Below are 27,490 nucleotides of genomic sequence, written 5' to 3' on the forward strand. Positions count from 1 at the left end.
CAAACAACAGCAGTCTTTCAGTCCAGTTCTCGTAGGAAACAGTTAAGTGTTTTGACATCAACGACCGGAAAAGAGCTGTATCCCATAATGGATGTGGAGTCTTGAGAGTCTGCCTGTTTTATTCATGCAATGAAACAGATGGCTTTATTGACTTTTTGGCTGACTTTCTTCTACTTAACTGAAATCAGAAAACCATAAGCAGTTATGGCCTGATGTCTCAATTCCTGTTGTTTGCGCTATCAGTGCAAATCTGGAAGAGATGAACATGTCTAACACATTCGATGTCAATGTTTGTATGTGATTTTTATATAAATACAAACATGTTAGCACTTCTTTTTTCTTGTTTTTCAAAAAGGGGTTTCTCAACTCCAGTCTTGAGGGCCCTTTGCCATGTACAGCACAATACACCTGACCCAATTCATGAACATTTTCATTTAAAACAAGGGTTTTTCAGTACCTCTGAAATACTGAAAGAAAGTTACTGAACTGACTTTTCCTTATTGCTGTGGTACCTTTAGCATGCACCTTTAATTAGCCTTTCAATTAAAGCTTTCCAAAGGTTCTGTACAGTCGGGGTCCGTAAGGTCCACCTTTAAATTATTTATGTTTCCAGGTGAAAGATGCACAAAGGTACAGTGATAGTACCACCCCAGAAATAAGGAAAAGTACTATTTATTTCTGATAATGTAAATAAATTAATCAGGGAGCATTATGCATGATCAGAATTTGGTCCAATAATGTGATATTGTTAAAGCAAACTTTAGGTTACAGAAACTGCATGCTGGTGCACTGGGATTATTGGGATGATTGGGATGAGTGTTGGCGTGCACTGCAAGCAGGAATATTTGGGCCACCGCACACAAAAAGGTATTAAATGCAATATGAGTGAAAATTCTGTTCAAGCTTGTATATATTGTAAAAATTGGATACATGAGGATCAGTCTGAATTTGAGATACTTTTCATGTGTGATGCTTTACTGCTTTTCTGGGAATAAACACTTTAACTAATTTCAGAAAAAGCCCTTTTAAAGCATTTATGCTTACTTACTTGAATAATTCACAGATTAGCTGGATTAGGTGTGCTGGGAGCCGGGGGGGCGCTTAAAGGTGTGTGAAGTAAAGAAACCCTGCATTATCCTGACACAGATGACTTTTATGTGTGTAGTCATTCATTCAGTCATCTTCAGTCTTCACTTTATCCTGGTCAGAGTTGTGCTGGATGCAAAGCCTATCATAGGAACACTGGGCATGACAGGGGACACACTCGACCCTTGATGAGACTTCAGTCCATCGCCAGGCACCAGGCACACATACATTCACACATAAGTCTGATTTACACCTTGGCACAGATTTAGACTCACTGATCCACCTGCTGGCATGTTTTTTGTGAGGTCAGAGGAAACCAGACAACCCTGAGGAAACCCCACACAGACACTGGGAGATCATACAGGATCAAACTGGGGACCCTGGACCTGTGAATATTAAATCTGGCAATAAACTGTAATTAAATTTAGTTCCATTGCAAGCGACTATTTAAGATTTTACTCCAGGCTTCCCACTTTAAGTCAAATGTCATTTTCCTTGACTTTCAATGACTAAAAAGCTGAATTTCCATGACCTATAATGAACCCCAAAACAGGCCGTCTTTATGCTGAACATACAAAGACAAGACACAGGATTTTAAACTCATCAATCTGCAAGCTTTATTTACTAACTAGCAGGTTACCCGGTGTTGCCTGGGTTTTGCAAAATTCTGGGTTGCCCCCCAGACTTCCATGTCAAATTTGGTGAAGATCTGTCAAGAAATGATGTTAACCCAAAACAAACAAAAATCCAAACATCCACCACCCAGGGACTGGGGACCCTCTGGGGCCCAAATATGGAATTTCTGAGTTCTGCCAAATTGTGGCCATCATGTGGCCTTGGTACTGTACCTACGTGCCAAGTTTAGTGAAGATCTGTTGACAGTTTGTGTTGATAAATGTAATGTGAAAGGCATTGAGGGAGGGGGTGGGTGGATGTTGCGCCCCCCAGGGACCTCCCTGGGGCCTGTACATGAATTTTGTTTATATCTGCAAAATTCCGGGTCATCCCCGGACCTGCTTACCAAATTTGGTGAAAATCAGTCGAAAAATGGTGATGTTAGCTCGAGACAAACAAACAAACTTTGCTACTTATTATATAGATTAATGAATGTTTTCAGTACACTCTCAGAAAATAAAGTACATAAGTACATTATTGTACCTTCAGGAGTACAATGGCTTGTCACTGGGGCAGTTCCCTCTAAGGTACTTATTTGTACCCATTATACACTGCTTGGGAACACACACACACACACACACACACACACACACACACACACACACACACACACAACCCCGATTCCAAAAAAGTTGGGACAAAGTACAAATTGTAAATAAAAACGGAATGCAATGATGTGGAAGTTTCAAAATTCCATATTTTATTCAGAATAGAACATAGATGACATATCAAATGTTTAAACTGAGAAAATGTATCATTTAAAGAGAAAAATGAGGTGATTTTAAATTTCATGACAACACCACATCTCAAAAAAGTTGGGACAAGGCCATGTTTCCCACTGTGAGACATCCCCTTTTCTCTTTACAACAGTCTGTAAACGTCTGGGGACTGAGGAGACAAGTTGCTCAAGTTTAGGGATAGGAATGTTAACCCATTCTTGTCTAATGTAGGATTCTAGTTGCTCAACTGTCTTAGGTCTTTTTTGTCGTATCTTCTGTTTTATGATGCGCCAAATGTTTTCTATGGGTGAAAGATCTGGACTGCAGGCTGGCCAGTTCAGTACCCGGACCCTTCTTCTACGCAGCCATGATGCTGTAATTGATGCAGTATGTGGTTTGGCATTGTCATGTTGGAAAATGCAAGGTCTTCCCTGAAAGAGACGTCATCTGGATGGGAGCATATGTTGCTCTAGAACCTGGATATACCTTTCAGCATTGATGATGTCTTTCCAGATGTGTAAGCTGCCCATGCCACATGCACTAATGCAACCCCATACCATCAGAGATGCAGGCTTCTGAACTGAGCGCTGATAACAACTTGGGTCGTCCTTCTCCTCTTTAGTCCGAATGACACGCCGTCCCTGATTTCCATAAAGAACTTCAAATTTTGATTCGTCTGACCACAGAACAGTTTTCCACTTTGCCACAGTCCATTTTAAATGAGCCTTGGCCCAGAGAAGACGTCTGCGCTTCTGGATCACGTTTAGATACGGCTTCTTCTTTGAACTACAGAGTTTTAGCTGGCAACGGCGGATGGCACGGTGAATTGTGTTCACAGATAATGTTCTCTGGAAATATTCCTGAGCCCATTTTGTGATTTCCAATACAGAAGCATGCCTGTATGTGATGCAGTGCCGTCTAAGGGCCCAAAGATCATGGGCACCCAGTATGGTTTTTTGGCCTTGACCCTTACGCACAGAGATTCTTCCAGATTCTCTGAATCTTTTGATGATATTATGCACTGTAGATGATGATCTGTTCAAACTCTTTGCAATTTTACACTGTCGAACTCCTTTCTGATATTGCTCCACTATTTGTCGGCGCAGAATTAGGGGGATTGGTGATCCTCTTCCCATCTTTACTTCTGAGAGCTGCTGCCACTCCAAGATGCTCTTTTTATACCCAGTCATGTTAATGACCTATTGCCGATTGACCTAATGAGTTGCAATTTGGTCCTCCAGCTGTTCCTTTTTTGTACCTTTAACTTTTCCAGCCTCTTATTGCCCCTGTCCCAACTTTTTTAAGATGTGTTGCTGTCATGAAATTTCAAATGAGCCAATATTTGGCATGAAATTTCAAAATGTCTCACTTTCGACATTTGATATGTTGTCTATGTTCTATTGTGAATACAATATCAGTTTTTGAGATTTGTAAATTATTGCATTCCGTTTTTATTTACAATTTGTACTTTGTCCCAACTTTTTTTGGAATCGGGGTTGTATATATTGGCCCTAAAAAGGTACACATAGTTACCCTGAGATTCAATAATGAGCCCTAGGGGGGTACATTAGTATAGATTGTACGTTGGGGGACAGAAATGGACTCCTACTGGCCCCCTATTTCTGACAGTGTACAAAAATTATTTTTCACTGCTGAAACCTCGCGAAATACTACATGGAAAATATTGCTGTTTTGCCAAAATGGCAAACATGCTACCAACAAAATTCCCTAATATTCCATGACTTGGCCCAAAATACAACCAAATCCCCTGACTTTCCTTGTCTGGAATAGACTTTTAAAAATTCCATGATATTCCAGAAATTCTATGACCAGTAGGAACCCTGTTACTCTTAGATTTATTTTTTTTTTTTAAATCCCATTCTTCCGCGTGGGTTTCCTCCGGGTGCTCCGGTTTCCCCCACAGTCCAAAGACATGCAGGTTAGGTTAACTGGTGACTCTAAATTGACCGTAGGTGTGAATGTGAGTGTGAATGGTTGTCTGTGTCTATGTGTCAGCCCTGTGATGACCTGGCGACTTGTCCAGGGTGAACCCCGCCTTTCGCCCGTAGTCAGCTGGGATAGGCTCCAGCTTGCCTGCGACCCTGTAGAACAGGATAAGGCGGGGTACACCCTGGACAAGTCGCCAGGTCATCACAGGGCTGATACACAGACATTCACACTCACATTCACACCTACGGTCAATTTAGAGTCACCAGTTAACCTAACCTGCATGTCTTTGGACTGTGGGGGAAACCGGAGCACCCGGAGGAAACCCACGCGGACACGGGGAGAACATGCAAACTCCACACAGAAAGGCCCTCGCTGGCTGCAGGGCTTGAACCCGGACCTTCTTGCTGTGAGACAACAGCGCTAACCACTACACCACCATGCCGCCCCTTGTGTGATATCATCATGCAAAATAGTCAAGTTTATTTGTATCGCGGTTTTAGCAACAGACGTTGCAAAGCAGCTTGACAGAAAATTAAAGACTTTAAACATCTGAACTAATTTTATCCCGGATAAATATATTTATCCCTAATGATCAAGCCTGAGGCAATGGTAGTGAGGAAAAACTCCCTGAGATGACATCAGGAAGAAACCTTGAGGAACCAGACTCAAAAGGGAACTGATCCTCATCTGGGTGATAACAGATAGCGTGATTATAAATAACTTGCTTCTCTAATGGCCCTTTTCCACTACCCTTTTTCAGCTCACTTCAGCTCGCTTCAGCTCACTTCAGCCCGACACGGCTCGCGTTTCGACTACCAAAAACCAGCACGACTCAGCTCGCTTCAGCCCTGCTTAGCCCCTAAAACTCGCACCGTTTTGGGGTGGGGCTGAAGCGAGCCAAACCGAGCCGAGTGAGGCTGGGGGCGTGAGCAGACACTCCCCTGTGCACTGATTGGTGAGGAGGAGTGTCCTCACATGCCCACACACGCCCCGCGAGCGCGCTGGGATCTGTAAACACCGCAAACCCGGAAGAATAATAATTACGAATTACGAGAATTTCTGAAGCCTTATGCGCCTCGCCTCATCTATACGCTCTTGCCAGTATCTGTCCGCGTTGTCGGTGACAACAAGCCACAGCACCAAGACCAGCAACACTAACGACTCCATGTCCTCCATGTTTATTGTTTACTATTCGGGTCGTGAGACTACCGCTTAAAAGGTCACTGATGTCACTGTTTGCGCTGCTTAACGACATCACGTGACGTCCACCCACTTTCGCTAACTCCACCCAATGTGTCCACCCACTTCCAGCCAGCACGGTTCAGCGCGGTTGTAGTCGAAATGCAACTCCAACAGCCCCACTCAGCCCGACTCAGCACGGCACGGCTCAGCCCAACTCAGCCGCGTTTGTAGTGGAAAAGCGGCATAACTGTGTCCTATAGAGTCTCAAAGTACAACTGTGTAACCAGGAAATTCATTATAGTTTTAACATGAAGTCTGTTTTGTTGAAGTTATAAACTGTTCATCAGCTGATGGAGACTTGAGTGCAAAACTGTTCATGACAACTGCAGTCCTAAAGTTATCATGCTGATTGTTGTCCTAAACCATCTTAGCAAAACTGTAAGTGTCCAGCGCCGTCTTCCAAGTGCGACTTTTGACTGTCCATATGGGGCTGTCCTCCACAGGAGTGATGTGATGAGAACCTCAGCAAGAAGTATGGCATCAGGATGGATCAGGCAGGTCCGAGGAGCAGAAAAGGTCAGCATCACTGGGGTCTCAGGATCAACATAGAGACAGACAACATAGTAATATACAATAATATAGAGAGTTCTGGTGAGATTTTATTGTTTGCAACACCACGTTGGCACACGTCTTCATGGAGCGTTGTGCTTTGTGCACAGGTGCATTGTCATATACCCCTTTTCCACCAAATCAGTTCCAGGGCTGGTTCGGAGCCAGTGCTGGTGCTGGTTCACAACTCGTTCAACTTGCGAGCCAGCTAAGAACCAGTTTGCTTTTCTATAGCTCACGGTGCTAAGCGGAGCCACGTCATTACGTCGCTGTATACGTCATTACATCGCTGTATACGTCATTACGTCGCTGTAAACGTCAGTTACGTCGCTACGTTTACATAAACCTTGGCACGAATATCAAAGCAAAAACAACACGGAAGAAGCAGCAGCAGCAACAATAATAATAATGGATGACTTCGCGTTTGTACAGCTGCTGCTTCTCGTCGCTTAAAAATGGCGATCTTTCGCGGTCTTGTTATTGTTGTTGGTCTTAAAGGAACAGTCCACCGTACTTCCATAATGAAATATGCTCTTATCTGAATTGAGACGAGCTGCTCCATACCTCTCCGAGCTTTGCGCGACCTCCCAGTCAGTCAGACGCAGTCAGACGCGCTGTCACTCCTGTTAGCAATGTAGCTAGGCTCAGCATGGCCAACGGTATTTTTTGGGGCTGTAGTTAGATGCGACCAAACTCTTCCACGTTTTTCCTGTTTACATAGGTTTATATGACCAGTGATATGAAACAAGTTCAGTTACACAAATTGAAATGTAGCGATTTTCTATGCTATGAAAAGTCCGCACTATAATGACAGGCGTACTAACACCTTCTGCGTGCTTCAGCAGCGCATTGATATCTGAGCTCCGTATCAATGCGCTGCCGAAGCGCGCAGAAGGTGTTAGTATGCCTGTCATTATAGTGCAGACTTTCCATAGCATAGAAAATCGCTACGTTTCAATTTGTGTAACTGAACTTGTTTCATGTCACTGGTCATATAAACCTATGGGTCATTCCGTGTCAATTCACACACCCTCCCCAGTGACACCTCTTCAATTTGCCTGATATTTATTTTATTAGTGCCTTATGATGTCAAAAGAAAGAATCCAAAATTTTAGCTTCCTAGCTGGAACGGTTTTTGAATTTTGGCCCTTCAAAGTTTGGGTGCCACGCCCACTTTTGGGGTCCGGGAATTGTACACTTAATTTGCAAGCATTTTTGGAGGCCCATATCTTTTGTTCTAAGGGGAATATAGACCTGTAAATTGCTATATCTATCTATTCTGGCCCTGTCTATCTGATTCTGCACCTAAAAATAGCACAAGTTTACTAACTTTAGAGATATTAACCCCTTAAAAGTGGATTTTTTTAATGACACAATTTTTTTTTTGACATTTCAGGGGTCCATATCTTGGAAAGTTTTTGTGTTGATAGGGTTTAAACTGATTTATCATCATATTTGGGAACTCTACTGTGTACTTAGAGAGTTTCAGGGCACTCAGAGCTTTGGTGGGGGTACAGGAGGGCCACAAATATGGCTTCGGGACAAAATTACCGTTTGGTGCGTCCTACTTCAGGCCATTAGTTGGCCATGTGGGCACATGATGACTGGAATGAGCCTTTAACCCTATCAACAGACACCTTTTATCAAACTTTTAAGCCAATAAAAACTTTGATTATCCAACTCCTTCAATATAAACTAAGCATTTGTATATGGTACTATTTTTGCATATTTTCTGAAAAATCCTAAGTCCGGAAAGTAGGTCAACTGTTGTTTTGACTGCCTGTTTATGTTTAAGGTAGTAAAAGCACGCCCATATAGTGATTTTAATCTATGGGAAGATTATTTATACCCAATACCCCATTAGTCATATTGACAATTACAAGGGATAAACCCTTTCCCGGCTGTTTCCCGATGCTGTTTTTTTTTACATTTGACACCTTTCCCTGTATCCAACCAAACTCTGACCACTATACACTTAATAGTTAAATGCATCTTTCAAACAGGAAAGGGAAAGATGCAAACAAGGGGATGATCCCAAGAAAAACATCCTGGTTGCTTTACTACATTTGTTCTGACATCCGATCTGGAAGTTAAACCTAGACTCATCAGGTTTTTTTTTTTTTTTTCAAGAAAAGGGGAAGGGGCCCTGAGCCACTCATGTGGGGAACATTAGCATATCAATTAGTATTTCCCCTTTTTACTAATTGATATGCTAATTTTCCCCACATGAGTGGCTCGGGGCCCCTTCCCCTTTTCTTGAAAAAAAAAAAAACCCTGATGAGTCTAGGTTTAACTTCCAGATCGGATGTCAGAACAAATGTAGTAAAGCAACCAGGATGTTTTTCTTGGGATCATCCCCTTGTTTGCATCTTTCCCTTTCCTGTTTGAAAGATGCATTTAACTATTAAGTGTATAGTGGTCAGAGTTTGGTTGGATACAGGGAAAGGTGGCAAATGTAAAAAAAAAAAAAAAAACGGCATCGTGAAACAGCCGGGAAAGGGTTTATCCCTTGTAATTGTCAATATAACTAATGAGGTATTGGGTATAAATAATCTTCCCATAGATTAAAATCACTATATGGGCGTGCTTTTACTACCTTAAACATGAACAGGCAGTCAAAACAACAGTTGACCTACTTTCCGGACTTAGGATTTTTCAGAAAATATGCAAAAATAGTCCCATATACAAATGCTTATTTTATATTGAAGGAGTTGGATAATCAAAGTTTTTATTGGCTTAAAAGTTTGATAAAAGGTGTCTGTTGATAGGGTTAAAGGCTCATTCCAGTCATCATGTGCCCACATGGCCAACTAATGGCCTGAAGTAGGACGTACCAAATGGTAATTTTGTCCTGAAGCCATATTTGTGGCCCTCCTGTACCCCCACCAAAGCTCTGAGTGTCCTGAAACTCTCTAAGTACACAGTAGAGTTCCCAAATATGATGATAAATCAGTTTAAACCCTATCAACACAAAAACTTTCCAAGATATGGACCCCTGAAATGTCAAAAAAAAATTGTCATTAAAAAAAATCCACTTTTAAGGGGTTAATCTCTCTAAAGTTAGTAAACTTGTGCTATTTTTAGGTGCAGAATCAGATAGACAGGGCCAGAATACATAGATATAGCAATTTATAGGTCTATATTCCCCTTAGAACAAAAGATATGGGCCTCCAAAAATGCTTGCAAATATATGCCGCTTTTCCACTACAAACGCGGCTGAGTTGGGCTGAGCCGTGCCGTGCTGAGTCGAGCTGAGCGGGGCTGTTGGAGTTGCATTTCGACTACAACCGCGCTGAACCGTGCTGGCTGGAAGTGGGTGGACACATTGGGTGGAGTTAGCGTAAGTGGGTGGACGTCAGGTGATGTCGTTAAGCAGCGCAAACAGTGACATCAGTGAGCTTTTAAGCGGTAGTCTCACGACCCGAATAGTAAACAATAAACATGGAGGACATGGAGTCGTTAGTGTTGCTGGTCTTGGTGCTGTGGCTTGTTGTCACCGACAACGCGGATAAATACCGGCAAGAGCGTATAGATGAGGCGAGGCGCATAAGGCTTCAGAAATTCTCGTAATTCTTCTTCTTCCGGGTTTGCGGTGTTTACAGATCCCAGCGTGCTCGCGGGGCGTGTGTGGGCATGTGAGGACACTCCTCCTCACCAATCAGTGCACAGGGGAGTGTCTGCTCACGCCCCCAACCTCACTCGGCTCGCTTTGGCTCGCTTCAGCCCCACTTCAAAACGGTGCGAGTTTTAGGGGCTAAGCAGGGCTGAAGCGAGCTGAGTCGTGCTGGTTTTTGGTAGTCGAAACGCGAGCCGTGTCGGGCTGAAGTGAGCTGAAGCGAGCTGAAGTGAGCTGAAAAAGGGCCATAAGTGTACAATTCCCGGACCCCAAAAGTGGGCGTGGCACCCAAACTTTGAAGGGCCATAACTCAAAAAACGTTCGAGCTAGGAAGCTAAAATTTTGGATTCTTTCATTTGACATCATAAGGCACTAAGAAAATTAAAATAAGGCAAATTGAAGAGGTGTCACTGAGGAGGTTTTGGGCATTTGTGTGAATTGACATGGAATGACCCCTATGTAAACAGGAAAAACGTGGAAGAGTTTGGTCGCATCTAACTACAGCCCCAAAAAATACCATTGGCCATACTGAGCCTAGCTACATTGCTAACAGGAGTGACAGCGCGTCTGACTGCGTCTGACTGACTGGGAGGTCGCGCAAAGCTCGGACAGGTACGGAGCAGCTCGTCTCAATTCAGATAAGAGCATATTTCATTATGGAAGTACGGTGGACTGTTCCTTTAAAGGATATGGGACATGGATTTTTTTCAGGGTATAATTATGTATAAAGGACATAAGAAATGCCATCTAAATCACTGCAGGGTGTCAAAAATGTGAAAATCATCACATTATTCAACTTTTTTATACATCAGCGTAAAACAATGATTCGTTAATTAGCTAGGTGGTCACGTGACCCATGACGTCACAAAAACTTTCCAAGGAGCCAGCGCTTGGGAATCTAATGTAAACAGGTTACCGAAATGGACACCATCGACAGTGACATTCCCGATGTTTCACAGAGATGTGAAGTTAGACCCTATCAATTCGAACCGATAGCTGGAAATTCACATGAACATGGATCTTGTCTTTACTCTGACGGGTCAGATGATTCTGAGAGTGAGAGTTCATTCAGCCCTCATGAAATTGAAAGCGGTCGGCTCGATAACACTTCCTGGTAAGTTAAAAACAATTCTGCTCAAAGGCTAATGATCTGTTGAAAGAAGTATTATTTTTGTATCATACATTGAAAGTTCATCATAGATCTAGCTAAAGTCCGTTGCAAGCTAGTTTTTTTTTGCTGATATTTTTCGAGATTGATTGAGATACAATGCTTCCAGAGTCCGAGATGAAAACATTCAAAATGGCGAAACGAGTCAGAATTATGATAATCAATAATTGATACACCCAAAATTATAATACTAATCCTTACCACATGAGGCCCATGGTAAAACCACACTTCGAGGAGGGGCTGCTGTCTGCCTCCCAAGCTGGCCGAGAGCGCTCCTCGTCGGGCACGGCCAGGTGGGCAAATGCCCTGGTCCGTCCGCCCTGTCTAAAAAATAATGGTACAACTCTGAGTGCAGGTATCAATGCGCTGCTGAAGCACGCAGAAGGTGTTAGTACGCCTGTCATCATAGTGCAGACTTTCCATAGCATAGAAAATCGCCACGTTTCAATTTGTGTAACTGAACTTTGTTTCATGTCACTGGTCATATAAACCTATGTAAACAGGAAAAACGCGGAAGAGTTTGGTCGCATCTAACTACAGCCCCAAAAAATACCATTGGCCATGCTGAGCCTAGCTACATTGCTAACAGGAGTGACAGCGCGTCTGACTGACTGGGAGGTCGCAATACACCATGATGTTCAATGTAGGTTAAACACTCTAAAAATGAAACAATTTTCTTGTCATCCAAGACACAAAAACTATTTTGTCGCATTCGTCATCATCACGATTCACACTTCTCCATATTCATCTACCTGCTTGTGCTGTACCCGAAAGTTTTTGTGATGTATGATCACGTGACAGCGGCTCTTCCGGTTGTAAAATATGCATATCGGAGCTCGAGCAGAAATGCCATAAAATCATCACGAATATAACGATTTTGCTGGATTTAATAGATAATTTTGTATTTGTTGATGCAATTATTTCATATTTTTAATGGAAAGAAACTGATATAGCGTGCATTTATGTTTCATGTCCCATGTCCTTTAACAACTCTGCCCCCCCGCTGACGTGAGTGGTTCTTTCCTCTGGCCCAGCAGAGAGTTGGTGCTAGCCTGGAACTGGTTTTTCTGGCCCCAGAGCCAGTTCTTTGTCAGTGGAAACAGAAAACCCGGTTCCAAACTAAGCACCGGCCCCGAACCAGCCCTGGAACTGCTTTGGTGGAAAAGGGGCAATACTGGAACAGGTCTGGGCCTCTTAGTTCCACTGAAGGGAAGTGTAACGCTACAGCGTACAAAGACATTCTACACCATTGCGTGCTTCGAACGTGTTGGGAGCAGTTTGGCGAAGATGGTGTCATGGTCAGGTGTCCACATATTTTTGGCTGTACCGTGTAGCTATAATGATCTGTTCCCAGGCAGACTTTCCTGCGCCAGAACCTGTGGTAATATTTGAATATTGAAATTTAATTATATTTCATTTTATATATAGAAAGTTATTTAATGGATAAATGAAAAACAAATGCTGGAGTACAAGTGCAGTGTATTACTGTAAATTCTATTTATTTGTTTATTTATTTTCATGTTTGGGTGCGGTACTATAATCTGAACGACGTTGTTTCTACCCGGAAGTAAATAATGAAACACTGGCGGAACTACTTGCGTGTGTGTTTATAAGAAAACAAACCGACAATGAAGTAAGTAGCAGTTTCGGTGTTAATAGTATTATTTTTTAAAAGGTTCTATCTTCGTATCATGAATAATAAGGCTGAATGTTAATAAACTATTAGTTTGTCTTTAATATAATGCGTGTGCTGCTAGTTAGCTTAGCACTTAGCCACCAGTAGCGAGCTTAGCTATCTGAAGTCTGTCTGGCTAAGCTGTTTGTTTGTTTGTTTGTTTATGTCCATACCTAGCCCGCTTACCAAAGTGAAGCTGATCAATGAGCTGAATGAGAGAGAAGCTCACCTGGGTATTAAGGACTCAGTGTCCTGGCATGCAGAGTACAAGGACAGCGCCTGGATTTTCATCGGTGAGAGGAAAAAAATAAAAAATAATATATACAACACAATAAGAGCTTTAGTTAACGCTGTAAACTCTTATGGCAGGGGTGTCAAACTCTAATACACAGTGGGCCAAAATTTAAAACTTTGAACAAATGAACCTTTTAATATGGACCCAAACAAGTTTTGCTTTAACATTGAATATGGAACAAGCAACGCTTATTACTATACAATATATAACAATAGTGCAGACATGCTAAATCGAATTTCAAATTTAAAAAAAACCACATCAATGGCATTAATTTCTCATCTCATTATCTGCAGCCGCTTTATCCTGTTCTACAGGGTCGCAGGCAAGCTGGAGCCTATCCCAGCTGACTACGGGCGAAAGGCGGGGTACACCCTGGACAAGTCGCCAGGTCATCACAGGGCTGACACATAGACACAGACAACCATTCACACTCACATTCACACCTACGGTCAATTTAGAGTCACCAGTTAACCTAACCTGCATGTCTTTGGACTGTGGGGGAAACCGGAGCACCCGGAGGAAACCCACGCGGACACGGGGAGAACATGCAAACTCCACACAGAAAGGCCCTCGCTGGCCCCGGGGCTCGAACCCAGGACCTTCTTGCTGTGAGGCGACAGCGCTAACCACTACACCACCGTACCGCCCCTGGCATTAATTTATTAAATGAAATTTAAATAAAAATCGTATGCCTCTTTTCTATTTGCAGCCTTCTGATTCATCTCATCTCATTATCTGTAGCCGCTTTATCCTGTTCTACAGGGTTGCAGGCAAGCTGGAGCCTATCCCAGCTGACTATGGGTGAAAGGCGGGGTACACCCTGGACAAGTCGCCAGGTCATCACAGGGCTGACACATAGACACAGACAACCATTCACACTCACATTCACACCTACGGTCAATTTAGGTGGTGTTTACATTAGACCGTATCCGTCTCGTTTTCGTCGCGGATGCACTGTCCGTGCATATTAAAATGCCGGGAAACGACTCCACAGGCGGAACAACTTGAATCCGCCAGGGCCCACGTATTCAACCCAGTTCGTATCTGATCCGGTGCTGTGTAAACATTGAGGAACGAGGAAACGCAGTGCTGAGCTCTAGCTGACGTCGTCATTGGACAACGTCACTGTGACATCCACCTTCCTGATTCGCTGGCGTTGGGATCACACACACAGCGGCTCAGTCCCGAATCACTGCTCGTGCGCTTCACTCGCGCGCTCTGTGAGCTGCGCAGGGCCGGAGTGCGCACCCTCCAGACGGCACTCGCTGTTCAGGGCGGAGTGATTTGGAGCGCAGGAGGAAGCGCTGAGCCGCACTGAGGTTTATTTACGCATTTCAACTTCTTTACCTCCTTCAGGCGCTTAAACTCAGTGAGAACATGAACATCACAGCCAGGTGTGTTTATCTGCTGGAGAAGGTGTTCGCCTGCCATCCTTCCACTTGCAAGTGGTGAGTGACTTGCGCATGCCCGATATGCACTGGGATCATGTGACGTGCCGTCTAATTAGTCATGTGATTAGCGTATCCGTGTATTGGCGTTGCTGTGTGCACGCGAATCGTTTTAAAAATGTTAATCTGATGATCCGCTGATACGGTCTAATGTAAACACCACCTTAAAGTCACCAGTTAACCTAACCTGCATGTCTTTGGACTGTGGGGGAAACCGGAGCACCCGGAGGAAACCCACGTGGACACGGGGAGAACATGCAAACTCCGCACAGAAAGACCCTCGCCGGCCACAGGGCTCGAACCCGGACCTTCTTGCTGTGAGGCGACAGCGCTAACCACTACACCACCGTGCCGCCCCCCTAGTGTATATACCAATACAACTGTTTATATTCTGTTTATACTATTTTACCAGTGCAATTCTGTATACTTTACTATTTTTTATACTTTATTTGTTCTTTTTTCTATAACTCATCATGAGTCAACAGCACCTTCAATTTCGTTGTACCTTTGAAAAAGTACAAGACAATAAAGACTTGTATGCAATTTAATTATACTTCGTACTACAAAACATTAATATAAATCTTAAGTTAATTTCAATGTCTCATAAGTACTTGTTACATACACATGTACAAATGATCAACTATTTTTAATTAAAAAAATAAGATAACATTAAGAATTTTACATAAAATAGTGTGAATGACCTGTTGTAGTTTTGAAGAATATGTAATTTACCTGCTTTTACCCCACCATAAGAGTGGGATAAATTAATTGCTTTCTAGTCTTACCTTGCAAAATGCGTTGGTCTGGCTGGTCGAACATTTGCTTATCCACAGAAATTCATTCTCCCATGCAACCTGGTATTTGCATTCATATTTTTGGTATTGGGTTTAGTGGCCATGATGAAAGACTGCTTGTAAAAAATGTCGGACAGCCTGGGTGAATCCTACATTACGGAAGTGACTGTCGTTCTGTTCGTTGATTTGGTTAAAAATCAGTTGAAGTCAGCAGTGTTTCTCATACAATTCTGATTGGACATAATCGGGAGTATTTTTAACTTGGCGGTAGGGATTTCCCCAAACCGGGAGATTATCCAGTTTTTAACAAATACAATCGGGAGCCTCCTGCCGAAATCAGGTGGATTGGTGTTCCTAATAAAGTGGCTGGTGAGTGGATGATGATAAACTTTATTAGAGACAGGGTTTTAAAACCTGGCACTTATTTACATGAAAGCAGTTACTTACTTACTTACTTACTTAGGCCGACTGCCCATGCTTGGGCATAGGCCACGGGCTAGATTCCTCCATCTCATGCGGTCCTGGGCCCTCTCTACCAGCTGTTCCCATGTGTACCCGGTTGCCCTCACATCAGCATCCAGGTTCCGCCTCCATGTCTTCTTCGGTCTTCTGCTTCCCCGGGGGGTTCCGGGTGAAGGCCTCTCTTGTGATATTTGTTTTTGGTTTGTGCAAGGTGTGCCCTATCCATGTCCGGTAGGGTGCATCAGTTGCCCCCTAGAAATGAAAAGTTCCTCCGATCATGATGCATTTTTGTTTTTATGTTCCTTTTGGTAAGAAAACACACTGGGTGAAATATTTTGACAAAATTCAGAAGTTTAATGGTGGCACCAGGAGCTCAAAGTTATGGAAAAAGCTGCTATTTTATGACTTTTATGACAAAATTTCGATCACTTTTCATGAAACATTATGGCACCTTATAGAGGATACCAAATATCTTAGAGACACATTTTTAGTACATATTCTAAATATATTATCAAGCACAGTTTGAGTTTTAGCTGTTCATTGAATCATTGTTCAACTACTTTTAAACAATACAAATGTATTATGAATCACATTAAAGGCCAATTTATGCTGACAACGCAGTCCTCGCAGATGGCGTCGCAGATGGCGTCTGCGTAGCCCCCCCCCTTCGCAGACGCTCTGTGCGCACCTCCCAAAAATTGTGACCACCGCAGAAGCCTCGCAGACAGCGTCGCAGACAAGAGGGCTCTGATTGGTCCACTCTACATCCGCTGTACACGCACTTCCGCTTCCCTACTTTCCCGGTTTGGTTTGTTTTCACGACCGCCATTTTTAAAAACACGAGCAAAGATGGAGCAGCACGAAGAGCGGTTGATCGAGGAAGTGAGGAAGTACGTACATCTATACGACTCCAGTTCTAGTCATTATAAGTAACTGGAGGATAAACACTCCACTAACCACACCCACCAACTACTCCTAGCGATTTTGCCCCCCCTTGCGTTGTGGCAGTGAATAACATCGTGCACGCCTATTACTCCCCGCTCAACGATAAATTACAACTGTCTGCGAAAAGCTATCTGCGAAAGCCTTGTCGCAAGAGCATGCAGAGGCCTTTATGCTTCTCAATCCCTTGCAAAGGTTCTTAACATGATCTCTGGGTCACAAGAAATCAATAAATGGAGTCCAACACCGTGATTCAAACCTTACGCGAAAACATAAAATAAGCGTTTTTTGGCAAAAAAAAAATGAACCTCATGGTGCCACCATTAGACTTTTGAATATAGTCAAAAAAATTTTACAGGATGTCTTTATTGGTGAAAAGGAACACCCAAACAAAAATGCATCAGATTTTATGAAAGTGAGGGCAACTGATGCAGCCTACTGTCCAGCGTTTACGTAGAATGACGGTCCCTACTGGTTGTTGCCCGGTGCGGTGCCTCAAGTCCTCATTACTGATGGTGTTCGGCCAGTAGATTCTAAGAATTTTCCTAAGGCAGGTATTTATGAAAGCTTGTATTAAAAGCAGGTAAATTACATATTCTTCAAGACTACAATAGGTCATTCACACCGTTTTATGTAAATTCTTAATGTTCTTATTTTTTTAATTAAAAATAGTTGATCATTTGTGCGTGTATGTAACAAGTACTTATGAGACACTGAAATCCACCTCTCCTTACATGAAAGCAGTGCATAACACATTTAAATGTAAATAAATGAATATACTGTATAATAACATAGAATAAATAAAAATATAATAATGTGGATACAAATATTAAAACTGAGTTTTGTATTGACCATGGAAACTTTAAGAAATAGTGTGGAAAATTCTAATAACGGAGAGGTTTGAGGACATTGGACAGTTTAGAGTTAATCTAGAACATTTTTTTTGTGATGTACATTACCAATAGTTTGAGAAAATTATTTAAGACTCTTCAGTTGTGTGTGTGTGTGTGTGTGTGTGTGTGTGTGTGTGTAATATGATGATGATTCTAGTTCCTTGCGACTTTGTTGTAATCTGCAGGTGGATTTCCGTACGAGTTAACAGAAGGAGACATCATCTGCGTTTTCTCACAGTACGTCCAGTTTACTCTTTACTGTAGCACTGCTTTCTCTCTCCCTCCCTCCCTCCAGTGTTCCCCCTGAGTTTACTGGGTTTTGGGGGGGGGGGTGCTGGATGAGGATGGTCATCCCCACAGCAAAAAAAAAAAAAAAACACAGTTAAAGGAGTCGTATTTAAGTCTTTACATTTATTTTAGAACAATTTTTACAACAGAACTGCACTCCTGTTTTTTGTTTGTTGGGGGGGGGCTTGGGGTCCGGCTAGAGGGATAATTTGGAGCGGTATTCAGTGAAGGATGGCTACCAGAAGTGGAAGCAGGGAGTAAAGATATAATTGAGCGCTACACAGTACACATTCTCACAAAATTTAGAGACCACCAACAGAAGAAGGTTCAGAACTGGAAAGGAGATTAAAGATTGCAAACAAACTTCTACTGTCATCTTCATCCTTGTCCGGATGCCCGTGGTGGCTGTGATTCTACATTAAAGAACTTCACGAGTTCAAACCTTCGGAATAGTAGGAGAAACACCGGTATGTGCATTCATGAATGATTTTATGTCATCCTTGTGATGCATGTGCACTTAAAAGGACAGCGTCATGTAAATTTGAGTTTTATATCACGCTTGCATCGCATTTGGGCCTTCAGCCAACCTGATGTGCTTTAAAGGAGCACTGAAGTCATTTTTAAACTTGCTTTATTTCTTAATTAACGTGTTATTCAATTACGTTTTTGCTTTTAGTAACCTTATATCGCGGCTCGTATTGGCAACTAATTGCAATTAAATATTATACTTCTCGGCCTATTCGGTTTTTAGCCGTGTTGAATTTAGTTCGTTTGGTCCACGGCAGGCGTCGCTTATCCGCACGATCTTCACAAGACTTGCGCGAGACTTCGAAACGTGAAGAAGTGTCAGCCAGGTGTCAGTGCCGCCATTTTGAAAACTGTTTTCCAAACGAAATATTGCACAAAAACGAGTTTAAATGACGCCGACTTTTTTCAAACTTTCCTGATTGCTATCAAAACAAACAAAACTTCCGGCTTGATTACGTCAGCATTCGAAAGAGGGCGCGCGTGTCTTTTGACAACGTTGTCAGATGTCGGTCACTTTGATTTCCGCTGTATGTTTTACTTCCGTCCTACGATGTCTCGCACAGGTCTCAACGAATCTCGTTTACGGCCGTCGCTTTGACATATGGACTGATATATTACAGAGCATATTTCAAACACTCAGAACTTGCTATAGCAGCGACAAAATAGCGATCAGAAATGCATTCCGACATTTAATAAAATGAGAAATATAATTTTGATGATAAATTTGCCTTCAGTTCTCCTTTAAACAGCACACTTGTTGAGAGACTGAAATGTCGAATGAGACTGGCACAGTGACATTTCTCCTGGCATTACCGTCACCCATCAGGATCATTAAAGGAGTCGTATTTAAAGGAAAAGGCAACTTTTGTACAAAATCACAACAAATAGATAGATAAATATATAAAGTAATCGATCATGGAATTTATAGAGAAAGAACAGACCGCATAACAGTATCTTTTAACTTTTAATAATATGGACTTGCGCTGAGCTCAGCGAAGATGCGTTCCGCCATATTGATCTACCGCGTGACGTCATGCGGCCCACCACTGAAAAGAACTCTTCAGTGCTTCATGGTAATAAGGTAAAAAACCAGTACAATCGCTTCTTCAAAGTTTCACCAAATGGTTTTATTTATGCAACTTAAAGCTCATAATACTGTAGAACTTTGGTTGAGTAAAAACACGGCTGAATCCTGAATGACTCCTATTTGGATTTGTCCTACCAAGCCTACTGTGCATGCGCGAAGCGGCTCGGCTCGGTTTTCCCTTTCGGGCGCTCTCGTTTTCTGTTAGAATTTGGTAAAGGAAAAAAAAAAAATATATATATTTACCAGCTTACCGGGTCCATGAACATAAATCTGACAGCTGACAAGGTCGGGATATAAACGAATCGAATACAAGCCACCCGCCGGGACTCCTAATCACAGTGATCTGTCTGTAAACACTGTTTTCATGGGCCCAGTGACGTCACAGATCAGAGGGAGGCGCATTAACGAAAGATTCTGATTGGTTTATAGTTGCCCACAATCTCAAAATGGCTGACTCCTCCAACTTCGACTCCTCTGTGTCAATTCATGATTTCAAAGTTAAAAATATTTTTTCATGTTCGATATATAATGGAAATAATTAACGGAATTGATTACGTATATGTTTTTCTCCTATTACACACACTACAAAAGTTGCCTTATCCTTTAAGTCTTCACATTTATTTTACAACAGAACTGCACTCCTAGGTTTTTCTTTCTTTCTTTCAGCACTTTGTGTGTGTGTGTGTGTGTGTGTGTGTGTATGGGAGGGGAAGACGGCCCCCTAAATATAATGGTTGTGGAAACCCTGTCATCATTTTACAAAAAACAAAAAAATCCCCACGACTCTTTGTGTGTCTTCTCGTCATGGCAGGTACGGAGAGATCGCCAACATTAACTTGGTGCGGGATAAGAAGACGGGGAAGTCCAAGGGGTTTTGTTTTCTATGCTACGAGGATCAAAGAAGCACGATTCTGGCAGTGGATAACTTTAACGGGATTAAGGTACAAACTCTTAACTAGTATAACGCTGCTTACATTACGGGTATTTAGCAGACGCTCTTACTCAGAGCGACGTACAGCATACCCGGAGCAGTTGGGGGTTCGGTGCCTTGCTCAAGGGCACTTCAGCCATTCCTGCTGGTCCAGGGAATCGAACTGGCAACCTTTTGGTCCCAAAGCTGCATCTTTAACCATTAGGCCATGGCTTCCCCCATGATTTATATTTATAAAATGTGAAAAGAGAGCTAAAGTCATATGAGATGGTTAGTTTTGGACGAGATGCCATTTTAGCGACGCTGACAGAGAAACAAGTCGCAATGTGTAAAGAAGCAAGTTTACCATGCGTTCATCAGGTATACAGGTTGTTATAACTGGTTATAAAAATGCAGTACAGTGTTTCCCACAGACCAGGTAGCGATTTGTGGTGCTCCACTGTGTCGATGAGGGAATCGTGCGCGGTGGTGTCGTGGCGGTCGGTGGAGGCAAGGCAAGTTTATTTCTATAGCGCATTTCCTACACAGTGGCAGTTTAATGTGCTTTACAGAGGTAAAAGCAAAACAGTAAACAATAGAAAATAAAATAAAGGGGGAAGAAGAGAGGGAAAAAAAGAATTAAACAATAGTAGAAATACAATAATAAAATGAAGTAAAAGTTGATTAAAAACCAGCAGAATAAAATAGAATAAAAGTTAAGTAAAGTTTAAAACATGTAAAGACGATGATATTTATCAGTTAGCAGAACGCATCTGAAAACATTGGGGTGTATGCAAAGTGTTTACAGCGGGCGGTGTTCAAACACACAGTATTTTTCTTCAGAGTCACCTGCTGGGACTATTTTAAAGCTACAAGAAGCATTTGAGATTATTCAGTTCAATCTAAATTCTTTTAAAGTTCTTTAAGAGAAGACAGCTAGAACAATTTTTCCCAGAACCCTGCCTGGTTTCATTCCTCGACCCAACTTTACATTACAGGACAGGAGGGTCATATCTGTGAAGATACTCAGTCGTCCAGGTACATAGTAATCTGTGGTTGGTCGAAGAGAGCAACTGGACTTGCTTGAAAACTTTTAAAGACGTTTCGCCTCTCATCCGAAAGGCTTCCTCAGTTCTGTCTGTCTAAGGCTGGGCAGACACTGCGATTTTTTTTTTTTTTTTTCAATTGCGGTATTTAGCTGCTGCTCGCACTGTATGAGTGAATCGCAGGGGTAAACAGCACGCAGCTTACGATTCCTGTTCTCACACTATACGATCCGATGCTCGGATGCGATCTGACTGCTCACACTGTACTTCCAGATTCTTGTATCCGGAACTGCAGCGTGAAGAAGAAGAAGAGGAGACCGGAAGTGCTGCTCAGTGTTTTTCTCTTCCGTATCTGTATTCGCGCATGTATAGTGTGACAGGTTGAGGTAAATCGGCTTGTGACGCTGCTTCAACAGTGCGATAGCCTCACGATGGGCGACCAGGATTTCAAACAGGTTTGATTTTCATCCGATCGATCAGGAGGAGGTCGTCAGGTGTTAATCGCTTGTCGTTACCCCATGTATACTACACGATCCGAGACGCACGATTGAGCCAAAAATCGGCCCGATCTCCAAAATAGTCGCATGAGTGAAAATCGTGTCAAAATCGGGCCAAAAATCGCACAGTGTCTGCCCAGCCTAATAGGGAGTATCACGTATTTATCCTCTCATGGATCATCATAGAATCCGAATCGGAATGCTGATGGCTATTAGATAGACAGAACTGAGGAAGCCTTTCGGATGAGAGGCGAAACGTCTTCAAGACTTTTCAAGCAAGTCCAGTTGCTCTCTTCTACCAACCACAGATTACTATGTACCTGGACGACTGAGTATCTTCACAGATATGTTTCTACGCACTTTGGGATGAGTTCCCTTCGACTGGTGCGGGAGTATGAGAGGACTTCCAGAAAACTGGCAGACATCTTAGCCAGAGAGGATCGTTCATTTTTGTCAACCTGGAACGACCATCACTGAACAGAGGTGGGTGTCTATGACATTGATCAGCCACCTACAATGCAGCCATCAGCATTCTGATTCGGATTCTATGATGATCCATCAGAGGATAAATACTGGATACTCCCTATTAGACAGACAGAACTGAGGAAGCCTTTCGGATGAGAGGCGAAACGTCTTCAAGACTTTTCAAGCAAGTCCAGTTGCTCTCTTCTACCAACCACAGAGGACAGTAGGCTGCATCAGTTGCCCTCACTTGCATAAAATCTGATGCATTTTTGTCTGGGTGTTCCTTTTCACCAATAAAGACATCCTGTAACATTTTTTGACCATATTCAAAAGTCTAATGGTGGCACCATGAGGTTCATTTTTTGCCAAAAAAACGCTTATTTTATGTTTTCGCGTAAGGTTTGAATCACAACGTTGGACTCCATTTATTGATTTCTTGTGAGCCAGAGATCATGTTAAGAACCTTTGCAAGGGATTGAGAAGCATTAATGTGATTCATAATACATTTGTATTGTTTAAAAGTAGTTGAACAATGATTCAATGAACAGCTAAAACTCAAACTGTGCTGGATAATATATTTAGAATATGCACTAAAAATGTGGATCTAAGATATTTGGTATACTCTATAAGGTGCCATAATGCTTCATGAAAAGTGATCGAAATTTTGTCATAAAATAGCAGCTTTTTCCATAACTTTGAGCTCCTGGTGCCGCCATTAAACTTCTGAATTTTGTCAAAATATTTCACCCAGTGTGTTTTCTTACCAAAAGGAACATAAAAACAAAACTGCATCATGATCGGAGGAACTTTTCATTTTTAGGGGGCAACTGATGCACCCTACAGGGCAGGCCATTAGTTTGCTGGGCTTGATGTTGGTGGAAAACCTGTCTTTTAAATTTATGAAAATTACTCACCAAAATTCAAGTTAAAGTTTAGTTTTTTTGCCTTTTTGGTGGCAATCTTTCAATCATTCTTTAGTTGACATTCAAGGAATAAATTGCAAAAAACAAGCTGGAGGTTTTTATTTTAAATATTGAACTCAACACTTACCTCAACCAATACTAAAATGAAATAAATAGTATAATTTAACAACAAAATAATAATAAAATATCATAATTAGATGTAAGAAACCACTTAAGGAAACACCAAGGCAACTAACAATAATGAAAAAGCATTACCCTAATTGGTGCAAAGCCTGCATGCCCTATCAGAACATTTAATTCTGCGTGGCTTCCTGAAAAAAAAAAAAAAACTCAAGTGCCCTATCGTAAGGGAAGTCATCGGGTTCGGGACCATTTCTGGAGATTCGTAAGCAGGTTGCCAGGTGTTCCCCTTGGAGCCTATTCCTGAGGTCTGTTTTAATCTATGGATAAAAAAAAAAGTACATTTTCTTCATCAAAGCACTAAAAAATTTCCATTACATCAAAAAATATACAAAGGAATACTGAATTTCTACGTGCTTACCCTGTTCATAGCTGAGAAATCCCGCTCGCAATTCTACTTCGCCAATAAAGTTAATAAAGAGGTTTCTTAAAATATTCAGATTTTATGCTTCAGATAGCATCAACTAGGCATCCCCGCGAGTATAACATATTTTATTTAGGCTAGTGGGAAATCCTTATTTGTTGTGAATGTCAAGCCATTATTAATAACTTGCATGAATGCTGAAGCGGGATAAACGGGATAATGCAATAAGGCCGGTTCCTCGCGTCAAGCTGCTACTGTATGCATCAAAATTGGTTTATAGCCTGACTCAGGGACGTCCGTTTCCTGTAAGCCAAGAAGGCTATTACCCTGTCCACACTAGGGATTTTGTACCGATACGAAACTACTTTCGTACCCCAACACCTGTCCACACTAGCAACTATACCGGTACTGTAGCGGTATAACTGTATCGGTACAAAATCCACAAATGTATGGGTTTCATACCGGTACAGTATCGGTACTTTAGCGCTTCGCTGTAGTGTGGACAGATGAAGCGGTTCTGTATCGATACAAATATAATGCGCGTGTGCAAACGAAACAACCGTGGAGCTACATGGTGCAGAGAGAGGGGAAGGAGGGAGGAAGGAAAAGGGAGAGAAAGGGAGGGGAAGAGAAGGGAAGAGGGAGAAAGTGAGGGGGAAAAGGGAGATTCGTTTTCTTTGTTTCTTTCTCAACTGCCTCACGCGTTTTGGGTTTTTTTTTTTTTTTTTTAAATATGATTCGATTGAATAAATGATCACCAGAAATACAGACTGTACATTGACAAAAGCGCACACGTTGTTTCATCCGCCATATTCTTGGAAGGAAGTTACTCGGTAACCATGGAAACATTTCGCGCACGCGCATTTCAACTACCGTGAAAGAAAACCGCAAACATTTCTCGCTAGTGTGGACAGATGCACTAAACTGTACCGGTATACTTTGTATCGATACAGTTATACCACTATTGTACCGGTATAAGTGTGAACACAGCATAAGATAAAGCTCATCACGAGCACGACGTAGGCTACCTTTTAAAATAAGGGGTCGGAAGGCGAATTGGGAAGGCTGCGTTATTTTTAATTAGCCTAACAGGCCTACTTGCAGTCCGGGTATATGTGCACCGGCAGGCCTGTGGACACGCCTCTCCGGCTCTCTCTCTCTGTGTGTGTGGGTGTGCGCTCGCGTGAACGAGAAGAAAGAGCACTATGAATGAACAGAATTTTTTTTTTTCAAAATCGTGAGTCTGATTGTGTGGCAATAGGAATCCATTGTGTGGCGCTGCGCAACGCAATGGTCTATGTATGGGAAACCCTGCCGTACATTTATAGCTAGCTATCATTATGCATTATTTACATTACAGAATTTTTTTTCCTTTAATAAATGGGGGGTAAGAAATTAATTAGTGCTGTACGATCTGTATATTGTGAGAACAATTTGAAAAAAAAAGTTCTTGGTGTAAAAGCTATTTAAAAAAAAAATACAAAAACATTAAATGCAGTCAGGAAACAGAGTCGCAAACCTTGTTTGGATGTGTTAAACACTGCTTATAATGCATTCTGATAATAAATATGATTAAAACTGTACTACAGAGGCTTTATTAATAATAATAATGCTTTATTAATGCATCAGCACATGCTATGAATATATACAAAGTCGTTCTACATGAGGCTTTCATCCGTTTGACTCCGCAGATTAAAGGCCGAACGTTACGTGTGGACCACGTGTCGAATTATCGTCCCCCCAAAGATTCGGAGGACATCGACGACGTCACCAGACACCTCCGGGAAGAAGGCTGCGCTCCCAAAGCGCCCTCTTTGTCCGAGTCGGAATCGGGAGACGAGTCTCTCTTACCGTTAAAGAAACCAAAAAAGGGTAAGTGGGTTTTAAACGTACCTGAGCAATACTTTCAGGAAGACTTGGAACGTTCTGGAGGATTCATACGTGTTGTGTGATCTGCTGCAACAGAGAAAAAAGAAAAGAAGAAAAAGAAGAAGGAGAAAAAAGAAAAGAAGAAGAACAAGAAGGAAGCGAAAGAGGAAAGGCGCGCGACGCAGACGGACTCTCCCTCCTCCACTCCGGCTGTGAAGGTGAAGAAGGAGAAAGAGGACACGGGTTATGAGAAGTACGTCCTGAAGGGGGCGCAGGAGTCCAGAGGCCAAGAGACGAGGAACTCGCGTGAAAGACCAGAGGATCAGCACCGGCGAGGAGAGAGGGAGAGGGACAGAGAGGACGAAAGGAGGACGGGGAAGAGCAGAGACGAGGCGAGCGGGAAAGACGAGCAGCGTCCGAGAGAGCGGGAGAGAGACAGAGACAGGACGAGGGAAAGAGAAAGGGAGAGAGTTAAGGACAGACATCGAGACAGAGACACTGAAAGACACTATAGAGACAGAGAGCGAGAGAAATTGAGAGACCGAGAATACAGACGCAACTGAGACGAGGACGGTGTATTCGATTTTTTAAAATCTGCTCGATTGTCCTGTTTGGTCTTATGACATCATAACACACTTGTTTTTGTCAAATATTGTAAATAAAAATTTTACTCATCATTCAACATAGAAATATTTTATTATTGATACAAGTGATACAAAGAGCAAAACAGATTTATGGTACGAGTACAGAACTTTCCCCCTTCCAAAAAAAAAATCACATGGTACCGTCATATAACTTCTGTCAAATAGCTGATTAAGTATTTTTGTCTTTAAAAAAAAAAACGTACCCAAGACTGAACAGATGATGTCGTTAATCATCTCGTACCCGCTCAACAGGAATTTAACAGCACTTCTTCGTTGCTGCTGCTGTTAATAATAATTACAATCAAATAATCTCTAGTCACATCATCACTGGGGGGAGAAATGAAGCAAAATGACACAATTAGAGAGCAAAGCTATGATTGGTTACAAGCGTGGAACATGTTCACCGATGAGGAGGCGGGGAAATGGTCCGAGCACGTAAAAGTTTTCCTGATTTTTTTTTTTTTTTTTCCGTAACGGGACGAAAGTTGAGCACGAGCTCATGTTCAATCGCCACGCCCCTCTTTTTTTTTTTTTTTTAAATAAAATCTTACAAAACATTTTTTGCGATTACACACCAAACAAATCACCGTGATTACGACTGTATTTCTAGGTGTCGTGTGTTGAAGAAATATTTAAGCAGAAACCTGGAGATGGGAGAACTTTCTCTGTCGCGGTGACGTCTTTGGACGTAGCTAAACCGTTCCAACTTCGGTAAACAGGACGAGGTTTAAGAAACTGGTGCGATGAAATCAGAACCATCATAAATAAAAAATAAAGGGGGGGGGGGGGGGGAGGTCACTTTTTTAACCCAAGAGTTGGGTTGAGTGATACGATGATGTCATGATACATTATTATTGTTATTTATTTAAAGTTAACATTTAAGGGGAAAAACTGACTGGAAGCAGTTCATGTTAAAATTTTGTACTCTAAAATGGTAAAACATTAATTTAAAAAATCTATTTTTAATTTTTTTTTTTTTTAAAAGCAACACCTATTGTATTTCTGGCAGTAAACAGTTATATCGTGATGCATCTGGTATCACAGGAAAAGCCGTAGAATTGTGATACGATATTTCCGTCATATCGCCCCACCCCTTCGATTATTAACAGTTATTTCATGAAATCGAGTCGTGCATGAGCCGATCGCCGATGAGGCGCGTAGCACCGAGTTGTCTA

General features: G+C 42.1%; 1 protein-coding gene across 1 annotated transcript; it reads left to right on the forward strand.

Moving 5' to 3' along the window:
• The first annotated feature begins 12,567 nt into the window (after positions 1-12,567).
• On the forward strand, positions 12,568-26,361 carry rbmx2 (RNA binding motif protein X-linked 2). Its single transcript, XM_060936472.1, has 6 exons — positions 12,568-12,638; positions 12,858-12,973; positions 17,700-17,751; positions 20,229-20,358; positions 25,494-25,674; positions 25,768-26,361. The coding sequence occupies exons 1-6, from the start codon at positions 12,634-12,636 to the stop codon at positions 26,232-26,234; spliced, it is 951 nt and encodes a 316-aa protein (XP_060792455.1). The 5' UTR covers positions 12,568-12,633; the 3' UTR covers positions 26,235-26,361.
• Positions 26,362-27,490: the final 1,129 nt, after the last annotated feature.

Source organism: Neoarius graeffei, chromosome 12 (genome assembly GCF_027579695.1).
Source record: "Neoarius graeffei isolate fNeoGra1 chromosome 12, fNeoGra1.pri, whole genome shotgun sequence".
NCBI lineage: Eukaryota > Metazoa > Chordata > Actinopteri > Siluriformes > Ariidae > Neoarius > Neoarius graeffei.

Coding starts and splice junctions, on each gene's coding strand:
- rbmx2 (XM_060936472.1), top strand. Junction 12,974..17,699: donor CAGCGCCTGGATTTTCATCG/GTGAGAGGAAAA, acceptor TGTAATCTGCAG/GTGGATTTCCGTACGAGTTA. Junction 20,359..25,493: donor ATAACTTTAACGGGATTAAG/GTACAAACTCTT, acceptor TTGACTCCGCAG/ATTAAAGGCCGAACGTTACG.